General features: G+C 44.9%; 1 protein-coding gene across 19 annotated transcripts in view; it reads right to left on the reverse strand.

The window, feature by feature from the left end:
• Positions 1 to 5,156: 5,156 nt before the first annotated feature.
• Positions 5,157 to 16,601, reverse strand: part of galnt7 (UDP-N-acetyl-alpha-D-galactosamine: polypeptide N-acetylgalactosaminyltransferase 7) — a 309,242-nt gene continuing 297,797 nt past the window's right edge. For all 19 annotated transcript variants that reach the window (XM_068650742.1, XM_049721363.2, XM_068650729.1 and 16 more), the window contains one exon: positions 5,157 to 5,794. In XM_068650742.1, coding sequence (XP_068506843.1) covers positions 5,740 to 5,794 — 55 coding nt within the window. In that variant the 3' untranslated portion in view covers positions 5,157 to 5,739. The remainder of the gene's footprint in view (positions 5,795 to 16,601) is intronic.

A 16,601-nucleotide genomic window follows, 5' to 3' on the forward strand; every position in this document is an offset into this window, starting at 1 on the left:
TCCAATTTTAGGACCGTCCGTCTTAAATATAATCAATGCGTCTGTTTCCTCTGGGATAGTGCCAATAGCCTTTAAAACCGCTATTATTAAACCACTACTTAAGCGAGCGAATCTTGACCCGGACTGTCTCAGTAATTATAGGCCAGTTTCAAACCTCCCATTCATAGCAAAACTTCTCGAAAAAGTAGTAGCGCAACAGCTTATTGATTACATGGTCGCTAATAATCGATATGACTCTTTTCAGTCTGGTTTTAGAGCTAATAATTCTACAGAGACAGCACTTGCTAAAGTGACTAATGATCTCCTCATAGCTATGGATTCAAATACGTCGTCTGTATTGTTACTACTCGATCTTAGTGCTGCCTTTGACACTGTAGACTTCGATATTTTATTAGGGCGTCTTAAAAGTTGTGTTGGTATCTCAGGGTCAGCACTAAGCTGGTTCAATTCCTATCTATCAGACAGGACGCACCGAGTGGTCCATGGTAATACGTCCTCTGAGCTTTATAATGTTACGTGTGGTGTCCCACAGGGATCGGTACTCGGACCGATTTTATTTAATATTTATATGATTCCGCTTGGGGACATAATACGTAAATATAATATTAGCTTTCAATGCTACGCGGATGACACCCAATTATATATGCCGTTATCGATGACAGATCCACGGGACTGTTGTAATCTCGAGGCGTGCCTTGCGGAGATCAAGCAATGGATGTCTCTCAACTTCCTTCGTCTTAACCCAGATAAAACTGAGATGTTGATAATTGGTCCTACTCGTTATCAACACTTATTTAAGGAAACCACTATAACTATAGATAACCGTACTATCACTCAGAGTGATACGGTAACTAATCTCGGGGTAATATTTGACCAAACGCTCTCCTTTCAAAAACACATTAAGAATATAACCAGGATTGCGTTTTTTCACCTTCGTAATATTGCTAAGATTCGTCCTATCCTCTCGACCGGGGATGCGGAAACTATTATACATGCGTTCGTCACGTCGCGCCTGGACTACTGTAATGTATTATTCTCTGGTCTTCCTAAGTCCAGTATCAAAAGTCTACAGTTAGTGCAAAATGCCGCTGCGAGGCTGCTCTCACGGTCAAGAAAATTTGATCACATTACCCCAATATTAGCCAAATTACATTGGCTCCCGGTCCATTTAAGATGTGACTTCAAGGTTCTTCTACTAACCTATAAATCACTGCATGGCTTAGCGCCTTCATATCTCGTCGACCTTATGTTCCGTCTCGTAACCTTCGTTCGCAAAACGCTAGTCTTTTAGTTATACCGAGGGCCAAGAAAATGTCTGCAGGGTCTAGAGCATTCTCTATTCGGGCTCCAGAGCTTTGGAATGCCCTACCAATGGATATTAGAACTACTACCTCAGTAGAAACATTTAAGACACGTTTAAAGACACATTTCTATGAGATGGCCTTTAACTAACGTGGTGGCCGATTTGGCCGGAGTTTGTTTTGTTCTCTCTGCCCACCCCCTCCCCGGCTGGGGAGGGGGCTAGGTGGCCCAAAAGCTGATAGCGGCTCGCTGGATTCTCGGGGACCAATTCAAGGTGAAGGAACTGCAGCTCAACCCCCTTGAAGAGACTGCCAGGACAATCGATGGCACCTCCGACATCCATTTTTTCATTGATTTTCATATTATGTATTACTTGTGCACTCTCTGCATCCATTACAACCTGGTGATCCTGAAAGGGGGATCCTTCCATCTGTGGTCCCTTCTCAAGGTTTCTCATTTTCCCCTGGCATTGGTTTTTGAGTTTTTCCTTGCCCTTTTGGGAGCTTAAGATCAGGGGATGCTTTGAGAATAATTGTCAATTTTGGCTATGTGAAGCCCTTTGAGACTGTTTGTGATTTAGGGCTATACAAATAAAATTGACTTGACTTGACTACATGGTGTCAAGTGGCATGGTGGTACAAGATGGTGTAAAATTAGGTATTGAATTTGGCCCAAGCACATTGGCTATCCCAAAACATGTAGTAGTTCCAACATTTTACCAGGAGATGGTGTTAAAGCTTGACGTAGGGGTTGACCTGATGGAAATTAACAAATCTAATAAATTAAATTGTTAGCAATTGGGAAGACACGACCTGTTCAAACACATAGCAATGCACAATTTTGGAATACGAGTTTGCTATGCCATAATTTTAAGATGTAACAGCTTGAGGAATATCAATATATCTGTTTAAGTTGGAGGAACCCATTATTATGTTAAGTACTATTATGGGTTGAGATAGATCTTTATTAGACAATATATATGTGATTAATGTTGCAATGTTTTGTCCAACCTGTATTTAACATTGGTGTTCCATCCATACCTGAATGTATTAAGTTGAGAGGAGACATCAAGGGCTAATAGGGAAAGAACGAGCAAAACAGAAAACATCTGCATCCGGTGGCCGATGGCTGTCGGGTGCAGTGGTTGCTGCTTGAAGCAAGGTTGCCAAGACAACCAGTGGTGCAGGGATTCTGACCTTTCACCTACATATTCCAATGAGGTAATGCCAGAAGCCTATAAATATGTTGCCCGAATGCAGAGCGGGGCGCTTCTTCCTTGTCAGGGCGATAGCCGTGACACTGCCCGGAGTAAAAGAACGAAGATGGATTTTTCATTCTTTTTGAGATTGAACCAAAATCTACTAAGATGAATTTCCAGAGTCTTCGAATTGGACTTGGTCAAATTTTAAGCTTCGAGGAGGGCAGAGGAGACAGCCGCTCCGGGCAGAAAGGGGAAGTCGCCAATTTTATTTTTTTGGGTACGCTCCTCTCAGCCAGACCTTTCCTCTTTTTAAACAGAATTCGGATTTTGGAACAAAGGAGAGCTGATCACTCGACTTGTTCAACCAAATAGCTTTTTAGACCTTTAGTCTCCTCTTTTGTTCTGAGTGGGTGAGTCTTGTTTTCTTTATCTTTTTCGACTTGTAATTCTTTTGCTTGCTTATTCATTAAATCTCTTCTTAAACCTTAATTCGGTTATCGATATTTCGTAGTAACTATGTTGAGCATGGTTTTATGTGCAGTAATTACAACTTTAAAATGTTTTTATTCCCCTATTATAGTCATTCTTTAAATCCGTGCAATTCTTTTTAAAGTGAAGACAGCTTTAATCCTTAACATCAGGAATTGTCAGATCTGGTTCAAAGTAGTTATCTTGAGCTCAGCTAGGGCGAGGGAGCTCTAGTAAATTAACGAATCGTTGAGGTCTTAACAAAGACATCTAAAAATATCCGTAACATAACAAAAGCATCAAACAACCGGAGGGGGGCCATCATTATGGCGCGGTCATTTCGAAGACTTGCCTCGAATTGACTTACTCGGCACGCGCTTCGGGTGACTTGAGAGGGATTGGCGTCGTGAAGAAATTAGATTGATTTTTGTCACGCCCGTGCCACAGCACGCTCGGCCTGCACTTCGCTCGGCCACACCCCTTTCGTTACCGTAATGTCTGTCACCTGCTTCCTCTTGTTACCCTGTGTATTTAAGCCCTGCCCGTGTGTTTCTCCCTGTCGGTGTCTACTGTTGTGTCCGTTCCTGTTCGTGCCCAGTGTTCCTGTTCTTGTCATCTGGTTTTCCCTCGGTCTGTCTGAAGGCTCACGGTCAGAATTTTAACCTTGTCCAAGGGGACTTCATGTCGGTCAGTCTGTCTGTTTTGTTGGCCGTGAGTCTTCCTCCCGTCTGTGTCGTCGGTTCCCCACCTGCCTCCCTTCCAACTCCTTTTCCCTGCAATAAATCCTGGTTCAAGCTGCATTTGGTCGCCCTGGCTCAACTCATCCCTGACAGATTTTGGTAGAATTAATTTAACTTGGGTGGTTAGATTACGGACGAGTCCCCTCACCCCGGCTGGTCGAACCCGTTACCGGGAAGCCGGTGCCACTTTGATAAAAAGTGCGCATTTGACAATGGTTAAATCGTAGAATGAACTACTCATTGTCTTACTCCCATGACATTTTCCGCTTACCTTAAGTCATGGCATGCATGACTTAAATACAGAATAGCCCCCGCAATTGAGTCTGCTCCTTTTTACCCAAAGCGCCTTATGGTGTGGAAAATACGGTTGTTGCAGTGTACCAAACGTTAAGTGCAAAATGAGAACCATTTAGGGTAGCTTCAATCTTATAATGTATTATTTATGTTCCGCCTGCACTGTTAAACTGAATAAAAAGAATCATGAAACTTGAAACCATAATTCCTCATTTACCAAAAGGTGGCAGCACCACTTTGATAATGTCAGTCTGCATCCGTGCCGCGCACCCCTCTCCGCTCATTTCTGCCATGCGGACTGCAAAGAAAACGAGGAAAGTTGACATTGAGGGCCGTCGCTTTCAGAGAGATGGGAATTACAATACTTCTTCACTGAAAATCAAGGCAATTGTGTTTGTCGAATTTGTAAATAGAAGGTTGCCTTGTTTAAGGATTTCAACCTAAAGACTAAACATGCTGACACATATGACAAGCTAACAGGGAGTGACCGTGCAGATAAAGTTAAGCAGCTCCAAGCTGAACTGGCATCACAACAGTGATTCTTCACACGGGGCTGTGAATCAAAAGTAAGTATTACTAAAGCAAGCTACGAAGTGGCCTTGTTAATACTGTTGATGTTATGAACCTGTAGATGTGACACAAACTATTACTTTCTGAATGATATTGTAAATGACAACAGCAAAATATAGTTGTGTTAAGTTTTAATAATAACAACTTTGCATTACTTATAACTCTTGTTTAAAATGTTCATGAGGCAAAAATAATTTTAAACTCATGTAAATTTAAGGTATTTCATACAGTTTGTCCAATGTTATCTAACTCTTCAGATATGAATGTAAGGCAGAATTTGTGTTTTTAGAGTTGTTCACATCTGCCTGAGTGGCTTATATTTGGTTATTTTTTCATTTGAAAAATAAAGACAATTGTGACAATGAAAATTGTTTTATAACAGTGTGTATTTGCATGAAATTTTTGTAGTTAAAAAATGTCCGAAAATACCACTGGCCCCCGGGCCCCTTCACTTTATCAAATCTGGCCCACTCCTACAAACCAAATGTTCAGAGAGAGGCAGAATGAGCATACAGACTGGCAGAAAATACAAATAATAAAGATTTATAATAAAGGACAAAAAATAAGACACCAGAGCCAGGTTTTAGATTATTGAAACCTTTAAATATTTATGACTGGTCACCACAAGCAATTTTTTCAAGCAGATCATGGACGGAAAAAAAAGTTACTTTCAACACAAACACCATCTTAAAATAATTGCTTAGATGTTATCAGAGGCGTTAGAAATTCAGGCTTTTGCTAAATTTGATCTCATAGGAAGGAAATGGCACAAAATACTCTCTGTATGCAATTTTGAGGAGTAAAGTCAAAGTCAAAGTCCATCCAAAAACAATCATTTTATGCGAGACCCAATGCCACACAGTAGCATAAAATAGAGCCACAGGAAAGGCATTTCAAGCACATAACAGGCTGGTAAATATTCTTAACCCGTAACTTTTATCAATAACCCAGAATTACTTTTTTCTAATGGTAGTGAGAAGGAGATGCCATATTTTTTGACACACGAAAGGCTCAGATCTAAACGACCACATCCCAGTCAAAGCATGCATGAATGCATTCTATAATTGGTGCTTATCTATGTCCTTCAGTGTAGTCCATGAGTTGAGTAGTCTTTATACAGCCATGATGTTGTTTATTTCCCACCTTTGAGTCGTTTTCCTGGTGTCACAGTTTGATATGAACACTTTGTGGAGCAAGTCTGAGCGATCTAAACATTTGCCTGTAAAAAAACAAAATTTACATATTAAAATCAGCAGCAAAAACAATCACTGGTTAAAGCAGGTACAAAGGCCAAAAGTCCCAAAGGGCTACAAACAAGTAAAAATGAAACAGAAAAATAAGTGTGAAAGTGTGTCTACTTGTGTTCTGTTGTAGAATTACAGTATATGTTGAATCATTGGTTTAATGGATAAAGTGAGAAAGGGGTAGGAATCTAAAAAGCTATGCTTCCTCCTACTCCTTTTCGAGCATTCTTTATTGATTTATTTACTTGTGTATAAATATTATTATTTATTTATTTGTTTATTTTTTCTGTTTGTTGGTTTATTTTTTGTTTGTTGTATGGACTTATATGTGGCACTTTAGAGTGTTATTTGTTTTGTTTTTTGTTTTGGATGTTCGAAATAAAGATATCAATCGATCAATCGACCAACCAACCAACCAACCAACCAACCAACCAACCAACCAACCAACCAACCAACCAACCAACCAACCAATCAATCAATCAATCAATCAATCAATCAATCAATCAATCAATCCTTTGCCTCTGCTTATCTGAGATTTTTCTTGGCCTGCCACTCCAGGCCTTAACTAGAACTGTGCCTGTGGTCTTCCATTTCCTCACTATGTTCCTCAGTGGAAACTTACAGCTGAAATCTCTGAGCTAGCTTTTTACATCCTTCCACTAAACCAAGGGTCGGGAACCTATGGCTCGCGAGCCAGATATGGCTCTTTTGGCGACGTTAAAAATGTTATTAAAAAGAATACAGTGGGGGAAATAAGTATTTGACCCCTTGCTGAATGCAACGATCTACTATTTTAATCATATGTACATTCTAACAGTGAGAGACAGAATCCCCCCAAAAATTCCAGAAATTCACATCATATGAATTTATAAAAATTGATAACCGTCTAATGAGGAAAAACAAGTATTTGAACAAACAGCATGTAAAAGCCATTATTGGCCAGCACAGATGTCAAACGGTTTTTATAGTTGGTGACAAGCTTTGTGCACATTTCGGCAGGGATGTTGGCCCACTCCTCCCTGCAGACAGCCTCCAAATCATTCAGGTTTCGAGGTTGTTGCCTGGCAACTCAAATTTTAAGCTCCCTCCAAAGATTTTCAATTGGATTCAGGTCTGGAGACTGGATTGTTGATCTGCACAAGGCTGGGATGGGCTACAAGAGAATCGGAAAGCAACTTGGAGAGAAAAGATCAACTGTCGGTGCAGTAATCAGGAAATGGAAGAAGCACCACACCACCGCCAACCTCCCTCGGTCTGGGCCTCCACACAAGATCTCACCTCGTGGGGTCTCCCTGATCATGCGAATGGTGAGGAATCATCCCAAAACCATAAGGGGGGAACTGATGAATCAACTGAAGGCAGCTGGGACCACAGTTGCAAAAGAAACGGTTGGTAACACACTACGCCGTCATGGATTGAAATCCTGCCGCGCACGCAAGGTCCCCCTGTACAGGCCCGCATGAAGTTTGCCATTCAGCACCTGGACGACTCAGAAGAGGCCTAGAATAAGGTGATGTGGTCAGATGAGACCAAAATAGAACTTTTTGGCCTCAACTCAACTTGTCGTGTTTGGAGGGCAAAGAACACCGAGTACAACCCAAAGAACACCATCCCCACCGTCAAGCATGGTGGTGGCAACATCATGCTTTGGGGGTGCTTTTCAGCCAAGGGGACGGGACAACTCCATCGTATTGAGGGGAGGATGGACGGGGCCATGTATCGTAGAATTCTGGACCAACATCTCCTTCCCTCAGTGAGAAAGCTGAAGATGGGTCGAGGATGGGTGTTTCAGCACGACAACGATCCTAAGCACACCGCCAAAGCAACAAAAGAGTGGCTGAAGAAGAAGCACATCAAGGTTCTGGAGTGGCCTAGCCAGTCTCCAGACCTGAATCCAATTGAAAATCTTTGGAGGGAGCTTAAAATTCGAGTTGCCAGGCGACAACCTCGGAACCTGAATGATTTGGAGGCTGTCTGCAGGGAGGAGTGGGCCAACATCCCTGCCGAAATGTGCACAAAGCTTGTCACCAACTATAAAAACCGTTTGACATCTGTGCTGGCCAATAATGGCTTTTCTACAAAATATTAACATGCTGTTTGTCCAGGGGTTCAAATACTTGTTTTTCCTCATCAGACGGTTATCCATTTTTATAAATTCATATGATGTGATTTTCTGGAATTTTCTTTGGGATTCCGTCTTTTACTGTTAGAATGTACATATGATTAAAATTATAGATCGTTGCATTCTTTGCAAGTGGGCAAACCTGCAAAATCAGCAAGGGGTCAAATACTTATTTCCCCCACTGTACATTAGTACACTCAAAAAATTGTTGGTCTTAATTAAAATACATGCATTTAATTTTATTTAACCTATCGTTTTTTTAAATGGTATGGCTCTCACGGGAAGTTCTTTTTATAAAATGGGCATTTATGGCTCTGTCCGCCAAAAAGGTTCCCGACCCTTGCCCTAAACCATAACGTTGAACAATCTTTGTTTTCAGGTCATTTGTTTTGAGGCTCCCATGTTACCACTCATCAAAAATGGCGTAAGTAGTCAGAAGAAGGTGTAGCAAACTAAGAAATTAAGCAAAATCTATCAACCGATTAGACTCAAACTCAGTTTTATGTATATTAGATCACTCCACATGAAAGCGCTACTCATTAATGACCTCATTACAGACCATAATCTTAACATTTTTGGTCTTTGCAAGACCTGGTTAAAACATAATGAATTGCTGCCGCTTAATGAGGCCTCACCTACAGATTTTGTAAGCTCGCATGTTGCGCGTCCTGGTAAGAAGGATGGTGGTGTAGCCCTTATCTCCAATTCCGATCTTAGACTCAGCCTTTGTTTGATTAACGCATTTCAACTTTTAAAGTTATAGTTGTCCGATCCACAATTTTGCTGTCGTTTTATCTCGCTGTTATCTATCGTCCATCTTAATCTGGTTTCCTGGAAGAATTTTCAGAATTTATGTCTGACCTGGTGACAAATGCAGATAACAATAATTATATATTTACCATCAGAGCCACTTACTGTGGTGTTTCAGACAATAATTGATATGCTCGATTTTACGCAGGCAATACAGGCAGCAACACATAAAAATGGAAATACTTCAGATCTGGTAATATCCCGAGGATTGGCAACCTCAAATATAACGGTGCTGCCATACACTACTGTTATGTCCGACCACTACCTGATAAAATTAAAATTAAATTTTAGCTCTCTGTCAACGACAGGAGCACAATCAAAGTATCACAGCCGTAATATTACTCCATAACTGTGACTGCGCTCTCTGAGTTACTGCTACTGGCAACATTTCCCACTTAATTGATAATCTCACAATGCGGATAATTAAACCCCATCGACTCAGTAGCGCCTCTATGTCTTAAAACTTCATCAGGCATGGTGTGACAGCCTCCTGAAATACAAAAAAGCACTCGTTTTAGCAAAATCAAATTATTTATCTCGAATTATTGGTCTCAATAAAAACAATACTAAATACTTATTCGATACGGTGGTAAAGCTATACGTAGCTACGGCAGCCAACCTCTGGTAGCTCCTCCCACTCAGCTGACGAGTTCATGAAAATTTGCACTCGAAAGATTCAATCCATTAGGGATGAGATCCCAATCACCATTCCTCACTCAGTCAAGATCGCCGATTACAGAAGCTGAGAATCATGCGATATCCCTCTCAAATTTTGAAAATGTGTCCTTTGAAAGCCTTACACAACTGGTTAGCGCGGCTAAACAAACAACGTGCTTACTCTAACCGCTTCCACCCAAACTCGTTAAAGAATAATTTCAGATTTTAGGACCATCCGTCTTAAAAATAATTACTCTGTCTGTCTACTCTGGTAGTGTGCTAACAGCCTTTAAAACCGCTATTAGTAAACCGCTACTTCAGCGACCAAACTTTGACCCGGATCGTCTCAGTAATTATAGGCCGGTTTCAATTCTCCTGTTCATAGCAAAAATCCTTGAAAAAGTAGTAGCGCAGCAGCTTAATAGTCACTAACAATCGATTTGAACTGTTTCAGTCTGGTTTTAGAGCTAACCACTCCACAGAGACAACACTTGCTAAAGTGACCAATGATATCCTCTTAGCTATGGATTCAAACATCTCATCAGTACCATTATTTGATTACAATATTTTATTAGATCACCTTAAAACCTGCATTGGTATTTCAGGGTCAGCACTTTGTTGGTTTAATTCTTATCTATCTTGCAGGACCCACCGCGTGGTCCATGGCAACACAACCTCTGAGCTCACTAATGTTACGTGTGGTGTCCGGCAGGGATCGGTACTGGGACCAATACTATTTAGCATTTACATGATTCCACTTGGGGACGTTACATGTAAAGATAACATTAGTTTTCAATGTTATGTGGATGACACCCAATTATACAGTATATGCTGTTATTGATGACAAATCCGTGGGATTGTTGTAATGTTGAGGCATGCCTTGCTGAGATTAACAAAATGGATGTCTCTCAATTTCCTACGTCTTAACCCAGATAAAACCAAGATGTTGATAATTGGTCACCCAAAGAGGTACTGGAACCAATCTCTGTGCTATATTTGAACAAACTCTCTCATTTCTATAACACATTAAGAACAGAATGAGAACTGCGTTTTTTCACCTCCGTAATATTGCTCAGATTTTTCAGACTCTTTCAACTCGTGATGTGGAAATTATTATACATGCGTTTATTAAGTTGTGCCTTGATTACTGGAACATATTGTTCTCTTGTGTTCTCAAGTCCAGTATTAAAAGTCTACAGTTGATACAAATGCTGCAGCAAGACTGTTCACACAGATGAGAAAACTATCGCATTACCCCAACATTAGCCAATTTACATTGGCTTCCGGTCTATTTAAGATGCAACTTCAAGGTTTTTATATTAACCTACAAAATACTGAATAGCTTAGTGCCGTCGTATCTCGTCAACCTAGTTGTACCTTACGTTCCGGCCCGAAATCTTCGTTCGCAAAACGCTAGACTTTTAGTGACCCCGAGGGCCAAAAAGACATCCGCAGGGTCTACAGCAGTGGTTCTTAACCTGGATTCGACCAAACCCTAGGGGTTCGGTGAGTCTGTCTCAGGGGTTCGGCAGAGCCTCCACTGCGGAGGTCCGAACACACCTGATTTATCGTGTAGATTCATGATAACGCATTTCTGAACTAGTCTTGCAAAGGCACACTGATTGGCACGTATGTAGTTTGTTGAGCACATGCATTGTGTTGGTTTTGTTCTTTGAACAAGTTGATGACCATGCATGGCTTATTTTGTGCACCAGTAAAAACATATTTTTTTTAAATTTTTCACTAAAGATGGGTTTGGTGAATGTGCATATGAAACTGGTGGGGTTCGGTACCCCAACAAGGTTAAGAACCACTGGTCTAGAGCCTAGGTGTGAAAGTCAAGGCCCGGGGGCCAGATATGTCGGCAGGATCCTCAAGGGTGCATGGGTGTTCGCTTAACCAGTCCACATGTGTTTTGTGGACCTGGAGAAGGCATTTGACCGTGTCCCCCGAAAGGTTCTGTGGGGGGTGCTTTGGGAGTACGGGTTGCCGAGCCCACTGATAAGAGCAGTTCGGTCCCTTTATCATCGATGCCAAAGTTTGGTCCGCATTTCTGGCAGTAAGTCGGATTCGTGTCCAGTGAGGGTTGGACTCCGCCAAGACTGCACTTGGTCACAATTTAATTGGTCTTCACGGGCTAGATAAAAGGATGATTGGCAACAAAGACACGAAACCTTCTTGTTTCATTACTGATGTAAGATAGGACCACTTGGGAGTCAGTCCAGAAAAACTCTCCATCAATCTTCATCTCAAGCTCGTTTCTTAGCATGACACTTGATCTCGCAGCGACCACCGCTGCTGAGAGTTCGAGTCTTGGAATGCTGGTAAGTTTCGTGGGTGCAACTCTGGCCTTTGCCATCACGAGACTGCAGTAGACTTTGCCATCTTTGTTCTTGCTTCTCAGATATGAACAGGAGCCATAGCCCTGGTTGCTTGCGTCCGTAAAGTGATGGAGTTCTCTCGTAACAGTTTTCCCAAAGTCTTGTGGTTGGTAACATCTTGGTATGGAAACTTCCTTTAGGCTTTGGAGACCCTCTTTCCATTCCTCCCACCGTGGGCTTAAGTCTTCAGGAAGTGGGTCATCCCATGTGATGCCTCTGCGACAGAGCTCCTGAAGTATGCATTTTCCAGTTAGGATGAATGGTGCCACAAATCCAACTGGATCGGGAAGTGATGACTGCGGCGCGTGGAGGATTTCATCTGTAGGTTCACATCAAAGTTGAAGTTGTCATTTTTGAGTGACCACTGACTTCCGAGTGCACGTTCTGCTAGTGCGGCATGTAGATCGACGTTGAGGGGTTCGGATGTCACTGCTCTTTCTGCTGTGTCCACAGAGTCCAGAAGATTTCTGTCATTTGAGTTGAACTTGTGGAGACGCAGACCTCCTCTCTTGCACAACTCTTGTGCATCAGCGAGCAGCTCTTTGGCTTCTTCTATGGTGGGGACACTGATGACGTAGATGTTCTTTTCGATGAAGGCTGACGCTGTTGGATAATCATCTTTGTGTTGGTGAGCCAGGTACTTTAGGCCGAAGTTGGCACATCCGGGTGACGAAGCGGCACCGAATAGGTGAACAGCCATGCGATACTCTTGAGGCTCCTTTTCCAAGTCTCCACCCTCCCACCAGAGAAACCGTAAGTAGTCCCGTAGTTCAGAAGACACGTAGAACTGATGGAACATCTTCTCGATGTCACAGATGATGGCTTCGGGTTCCTTCCTGAAGCGACAGAGTACTCCGAGGAGGGGATTGATCAGGTCAGGTCCCGTGAGCAACATATCATTCAATGAGACTCCACGAAACTTTGCTGAACAGTCGAAGATGACCCTTAGCTTCTCGGGCTTCTTGGGGTGGGACGCACCATGGTGTGGTATGTACCATTCGGTCTGCTCTTCTCCCGTTGTAGGGGCTGGCTCTGCATCACCTTTCTTGATCATTTCCTCCATGAAGGACTTGTACTGAACATAATACTGCTTGTTATTCTTTAGCTTTTTCTTCAGGTACTGCAGTCGGATTTCTGCCAACGTATTATTGTTTGGCAGAGGAGGAGGATCTGTGCTCTTGAAGGGTAGGGGCATTTCGTAGTGTCCATCTTCCCTTTGTTGTCACTCAGCAGCTGGATGAAGCGAACATCATCTTGTGACACATACTTGTCTTTGTCTCCATACTTCCTCTCGTTAAATTCCGACTACAACACCTTCAGCACGTCAATGGCTGATGGTGCTGGCATCTCTTTTACTGCAACTCGATGGACGAAACTCTGGTTTCCCTGGCGATCCAGGTGTGGGTTGGATGATCCGACAATGCTCCAGCAGAGTTCAGTTCTCTGAACGAATGGATCGTTTTCACCTCCTGTGACAACCTCTAGGCGTGCTAATGCCAACGGGCAGTTGCTTGCAATCAACAGTCCCACTTCGCAGTCTTTCAATGGTGGAAGTCTCTTTGCGAGGTGCTTTAGATGAGGCCACTGCAAAGCTGTCTTCAAAGTCGGAATGTAGGATCTGTCGACCAGGATGAAGTCACGGGTGTACGTTTGACGCTGGATTTGTTTCTCAGAGAGACATTCATTCTAGCGATGTCTGGGGTGGCTAGATGATTACGCTGAATGTGCTCGTAGCAGTCACTAACTACATTGTAATTAGTTTGGATTTCTACTTTGTAATTTTCTAGTTCTTCTTGAGAACAGAATGATTTTAGGACATCCTGCGGAGAAAACTCATTTCGGCCACTTGTATCCGAGATCTCGTTCTTTCGGTCACGACCCATAGCTCGTGACCATAGGTGAGGGTAGGAGCGTAAATCGACCGGTAAATTGAGAGCTTTGCCTTTTGGCTCAGCTCTCTCTTCACCACAACGGACCGGTACAGGGTCCGCATTACTGCCGACGCTGCACCGATCCGCCTGTCGATCTCACGCTCCATCCTCCCCTCACTCGTGAACAAGACTCCAAGATACTTGAACTCCTCCACTTGGGGCAGGATCTCATCCCCGATCCGGAGAGGGCATTCCACCCTTTTCCGATCGAGGACCATGGACTCGGATTTGGAGGTGCTGACCCTCATCCCGACCGCTTCACACTCGGCTGCGAACCGTTCCAGCGAGAGCTGGAGATCACGGCCTGAAGAAGCCAACAGCACCACGTCATCTGCAAAAAGCAGAGACGCGATGCTGAGGTCCCCAAACCGGACCCCTCAACGCCTCCGCTGCGCCTAGAAATTCTGTCCCTAAAAATTATGAACAGAATCGGTGACAAAGGGCAGCCTTGGCGGAGTCCAACCCTCACTGGGAACGAATCCGACTTACTGCCGGAAATGCGGACCAGACTCTGGCATCGGTGATACAGGGACCGAACCGCCCTTATCAGTTGGCTCGGCACCCCGTACTCCCGAAGCACCCTCCACAGAACCTCCCGAGGGACACGGTCGAACGCCTTCTCCAAGTCCACAAAACACATGTGGACTGGTTGGGCGAACTCCTATGCACCCTCGAGGATCCTGCCGAGGGTGTAGAGCTGGTCCACTGTTCCACGGCCAGGACGAAAGCCACACTGCTCCTCCTGAATCCGAGGTTCGACCTCCCGACGGACCCTCCTCTCCAGCACCCCTGAATAGACCTTACCAGGGAGGCTGAGGAGTGTGATTCCCCTGTAATTGGAACACACCCTCCGGTCCCCCTTCTTAAAGAGGGGAACCACCACCCCAGTCTGCCAATCCAGGGGCACTGTCCCCGATGTCCACGCAACGTTGTAGAGGCGTGCCAGCCATGACAGCCCCACAACATCCAGAGCCTTTAAGAACTCCGGGCGGATCTCATCCACCCCCGGGGCCTTGCCACCGAGGAGTTTTTTAACTACCTCAGTGACTTCGACCCCAGAGATTGGCGAATCCGCCTCAGAGTCTCCAGGCCCTGCTTCCTCAATGGAAGGCGTGTAGGTGGAATTGAGGAGATCTTCGAAGTATTCTCCCCACCGACTCACGACGTCCCGAGTCGAGGTCAGCAGCACGCCATCCCCACTGTAAACAGTGTTGACGTTGCACTGCTTCCCCCTCCTGAGACGCCGGATGGTGGACCAGAATTTCCTCGAAGCCGTCCGAAAGTCATTCTCCATGGCCTCACCGAACTCCTCCCACGCCCGGGTTTTTGCCTCAGCAACCGCCGAAGCCACGTTCCGCTTGGCCATCCGGTACCTGTCAGCTGCCTCCGGAGTCCCGCAGGCCAAAACGGCCCGATAGGACTCCTTCTTCAGCTTGACGGCATCCCTTACCGCCGGTGTCCACCAGCGGGTTCGGGGATTGCCGCCACGACAGGCACCAACGACCTTACGGCCACAGCTCCGGTCGGCCGCCTCAACAATGGAGGCGCGGAACATGGTCCACTCAGACTCAATGTCCCCCGCCTCCCCCGGGACGTAGGAAAAGCTCTGCCGGAGGTGGGAGTTGAAGCTCTTCCTGACAGGGGATTCTGCCAGACGTTCCCAGCAGACCCTCACAGAGCGTTTGGGTCTGCCAGGTCGGACCGGCATCTTCCCCCACCATCGGAGCCAACCCACCACCAGGTGGTGATCAGTTGACAGCTCCGCCCCTCTCTTCACCCGAGTGTCCAAAACATGCGGCCGCAAATCCGATGACACGACTACAAAGTCAATCATCGAACTGCGGCCTAGGGTGTCCTGGTGCCAAGTGCACACATGGACAGCCTTATGTTTGAACATGGTGTTCATTATTGAAAATCCGTGTCGAGCACAGAAGTCCAACAATAGAACACCGCTCGGGTTCAGATCAGGGGGGCCGTTCCTCCCAATCACGCCCTTCCAGGTCTCACTGTCATTGCCCACGTGAGCATTGAAGTCACCCAGTAGAACGATAGAGTCCCCAGAAGGAGCGCTCTCCAGCACTTCCTCCAGGGACCCCAAGAAGGGTGGGTACTCTGAGCTGCCGTTTGGTGCATAGACACAAACAACAGTCAGGACCCGTCCCCCCACTCGAAGGCGGAGGGAGGCTACCCTCTCGTTCACCGGGGTGAACCCCAATGTGCAGGCGCCCAGCCGGGGGGCAATAAGTATACCCACACCTGCTCGACGCCTCTCACCGTGGGCAACTCCAGAGTGGAAGAGAGTCCAGCCCCTCTCGAGAGGGTTTGTACCGGAACCCAAACTGTGCGTGGAGGCCGTGCTTTGTCTGACCCCTCACCTAGGACCCGTTTGCCATGGGTGACCCTACCAGGGGCATGAAGCCCCCGAATACATGGCTCCTAGGATCATAGGAGCACGCAAACCCCTCCACCACGATAAGGTGACGACTCGCGGAGGGGCCCTGTTTTATCCTTAATCTTATATGAAGGTAACCACAGTCCAATGAATGAATGTACTGTATTTCAAGTCCAAACAGTCTTTCTATTATTGTCCATTAAACTACATGGACCGATCTTGCCTGAGTGCTGATTGAAGAATTAATCCTGATGACCAGTAGATGGTGGTCTTCTACCACAAGAAGGGAGGACGGCAGATACATGCAGAAGTCTTTGGAAGTTTTCACTCCACACACGCCGGGTTTTCACTGCACACGTGACAAGTTTTCACTGTAGCAACCCAAGATTTTGAAGGAACAGGCTTGAAGTGTTTCCGAACTAGTGTAGTTTATTGAAGAAGTGTGCATAGGCACCTACATCGTCGAACACCGTGAAAACTCACTCCGCT

Source organism: Syngnathus scovelli, chromosome 5 (assembly GCF_024217435.2).
Source record: "Syngnathus scovelli strain Florida chromosome 5, RoL_Ssco_1.2, whole genome shotgun sequence".
In the NCBI taxonomy this organism is placed as follows: Eukaryota; Metazoa; Chordata; class Actinopteri; order Syngnathiformes; family Syngnathidae; genus Syngnathus; species Syngnathus scovelli.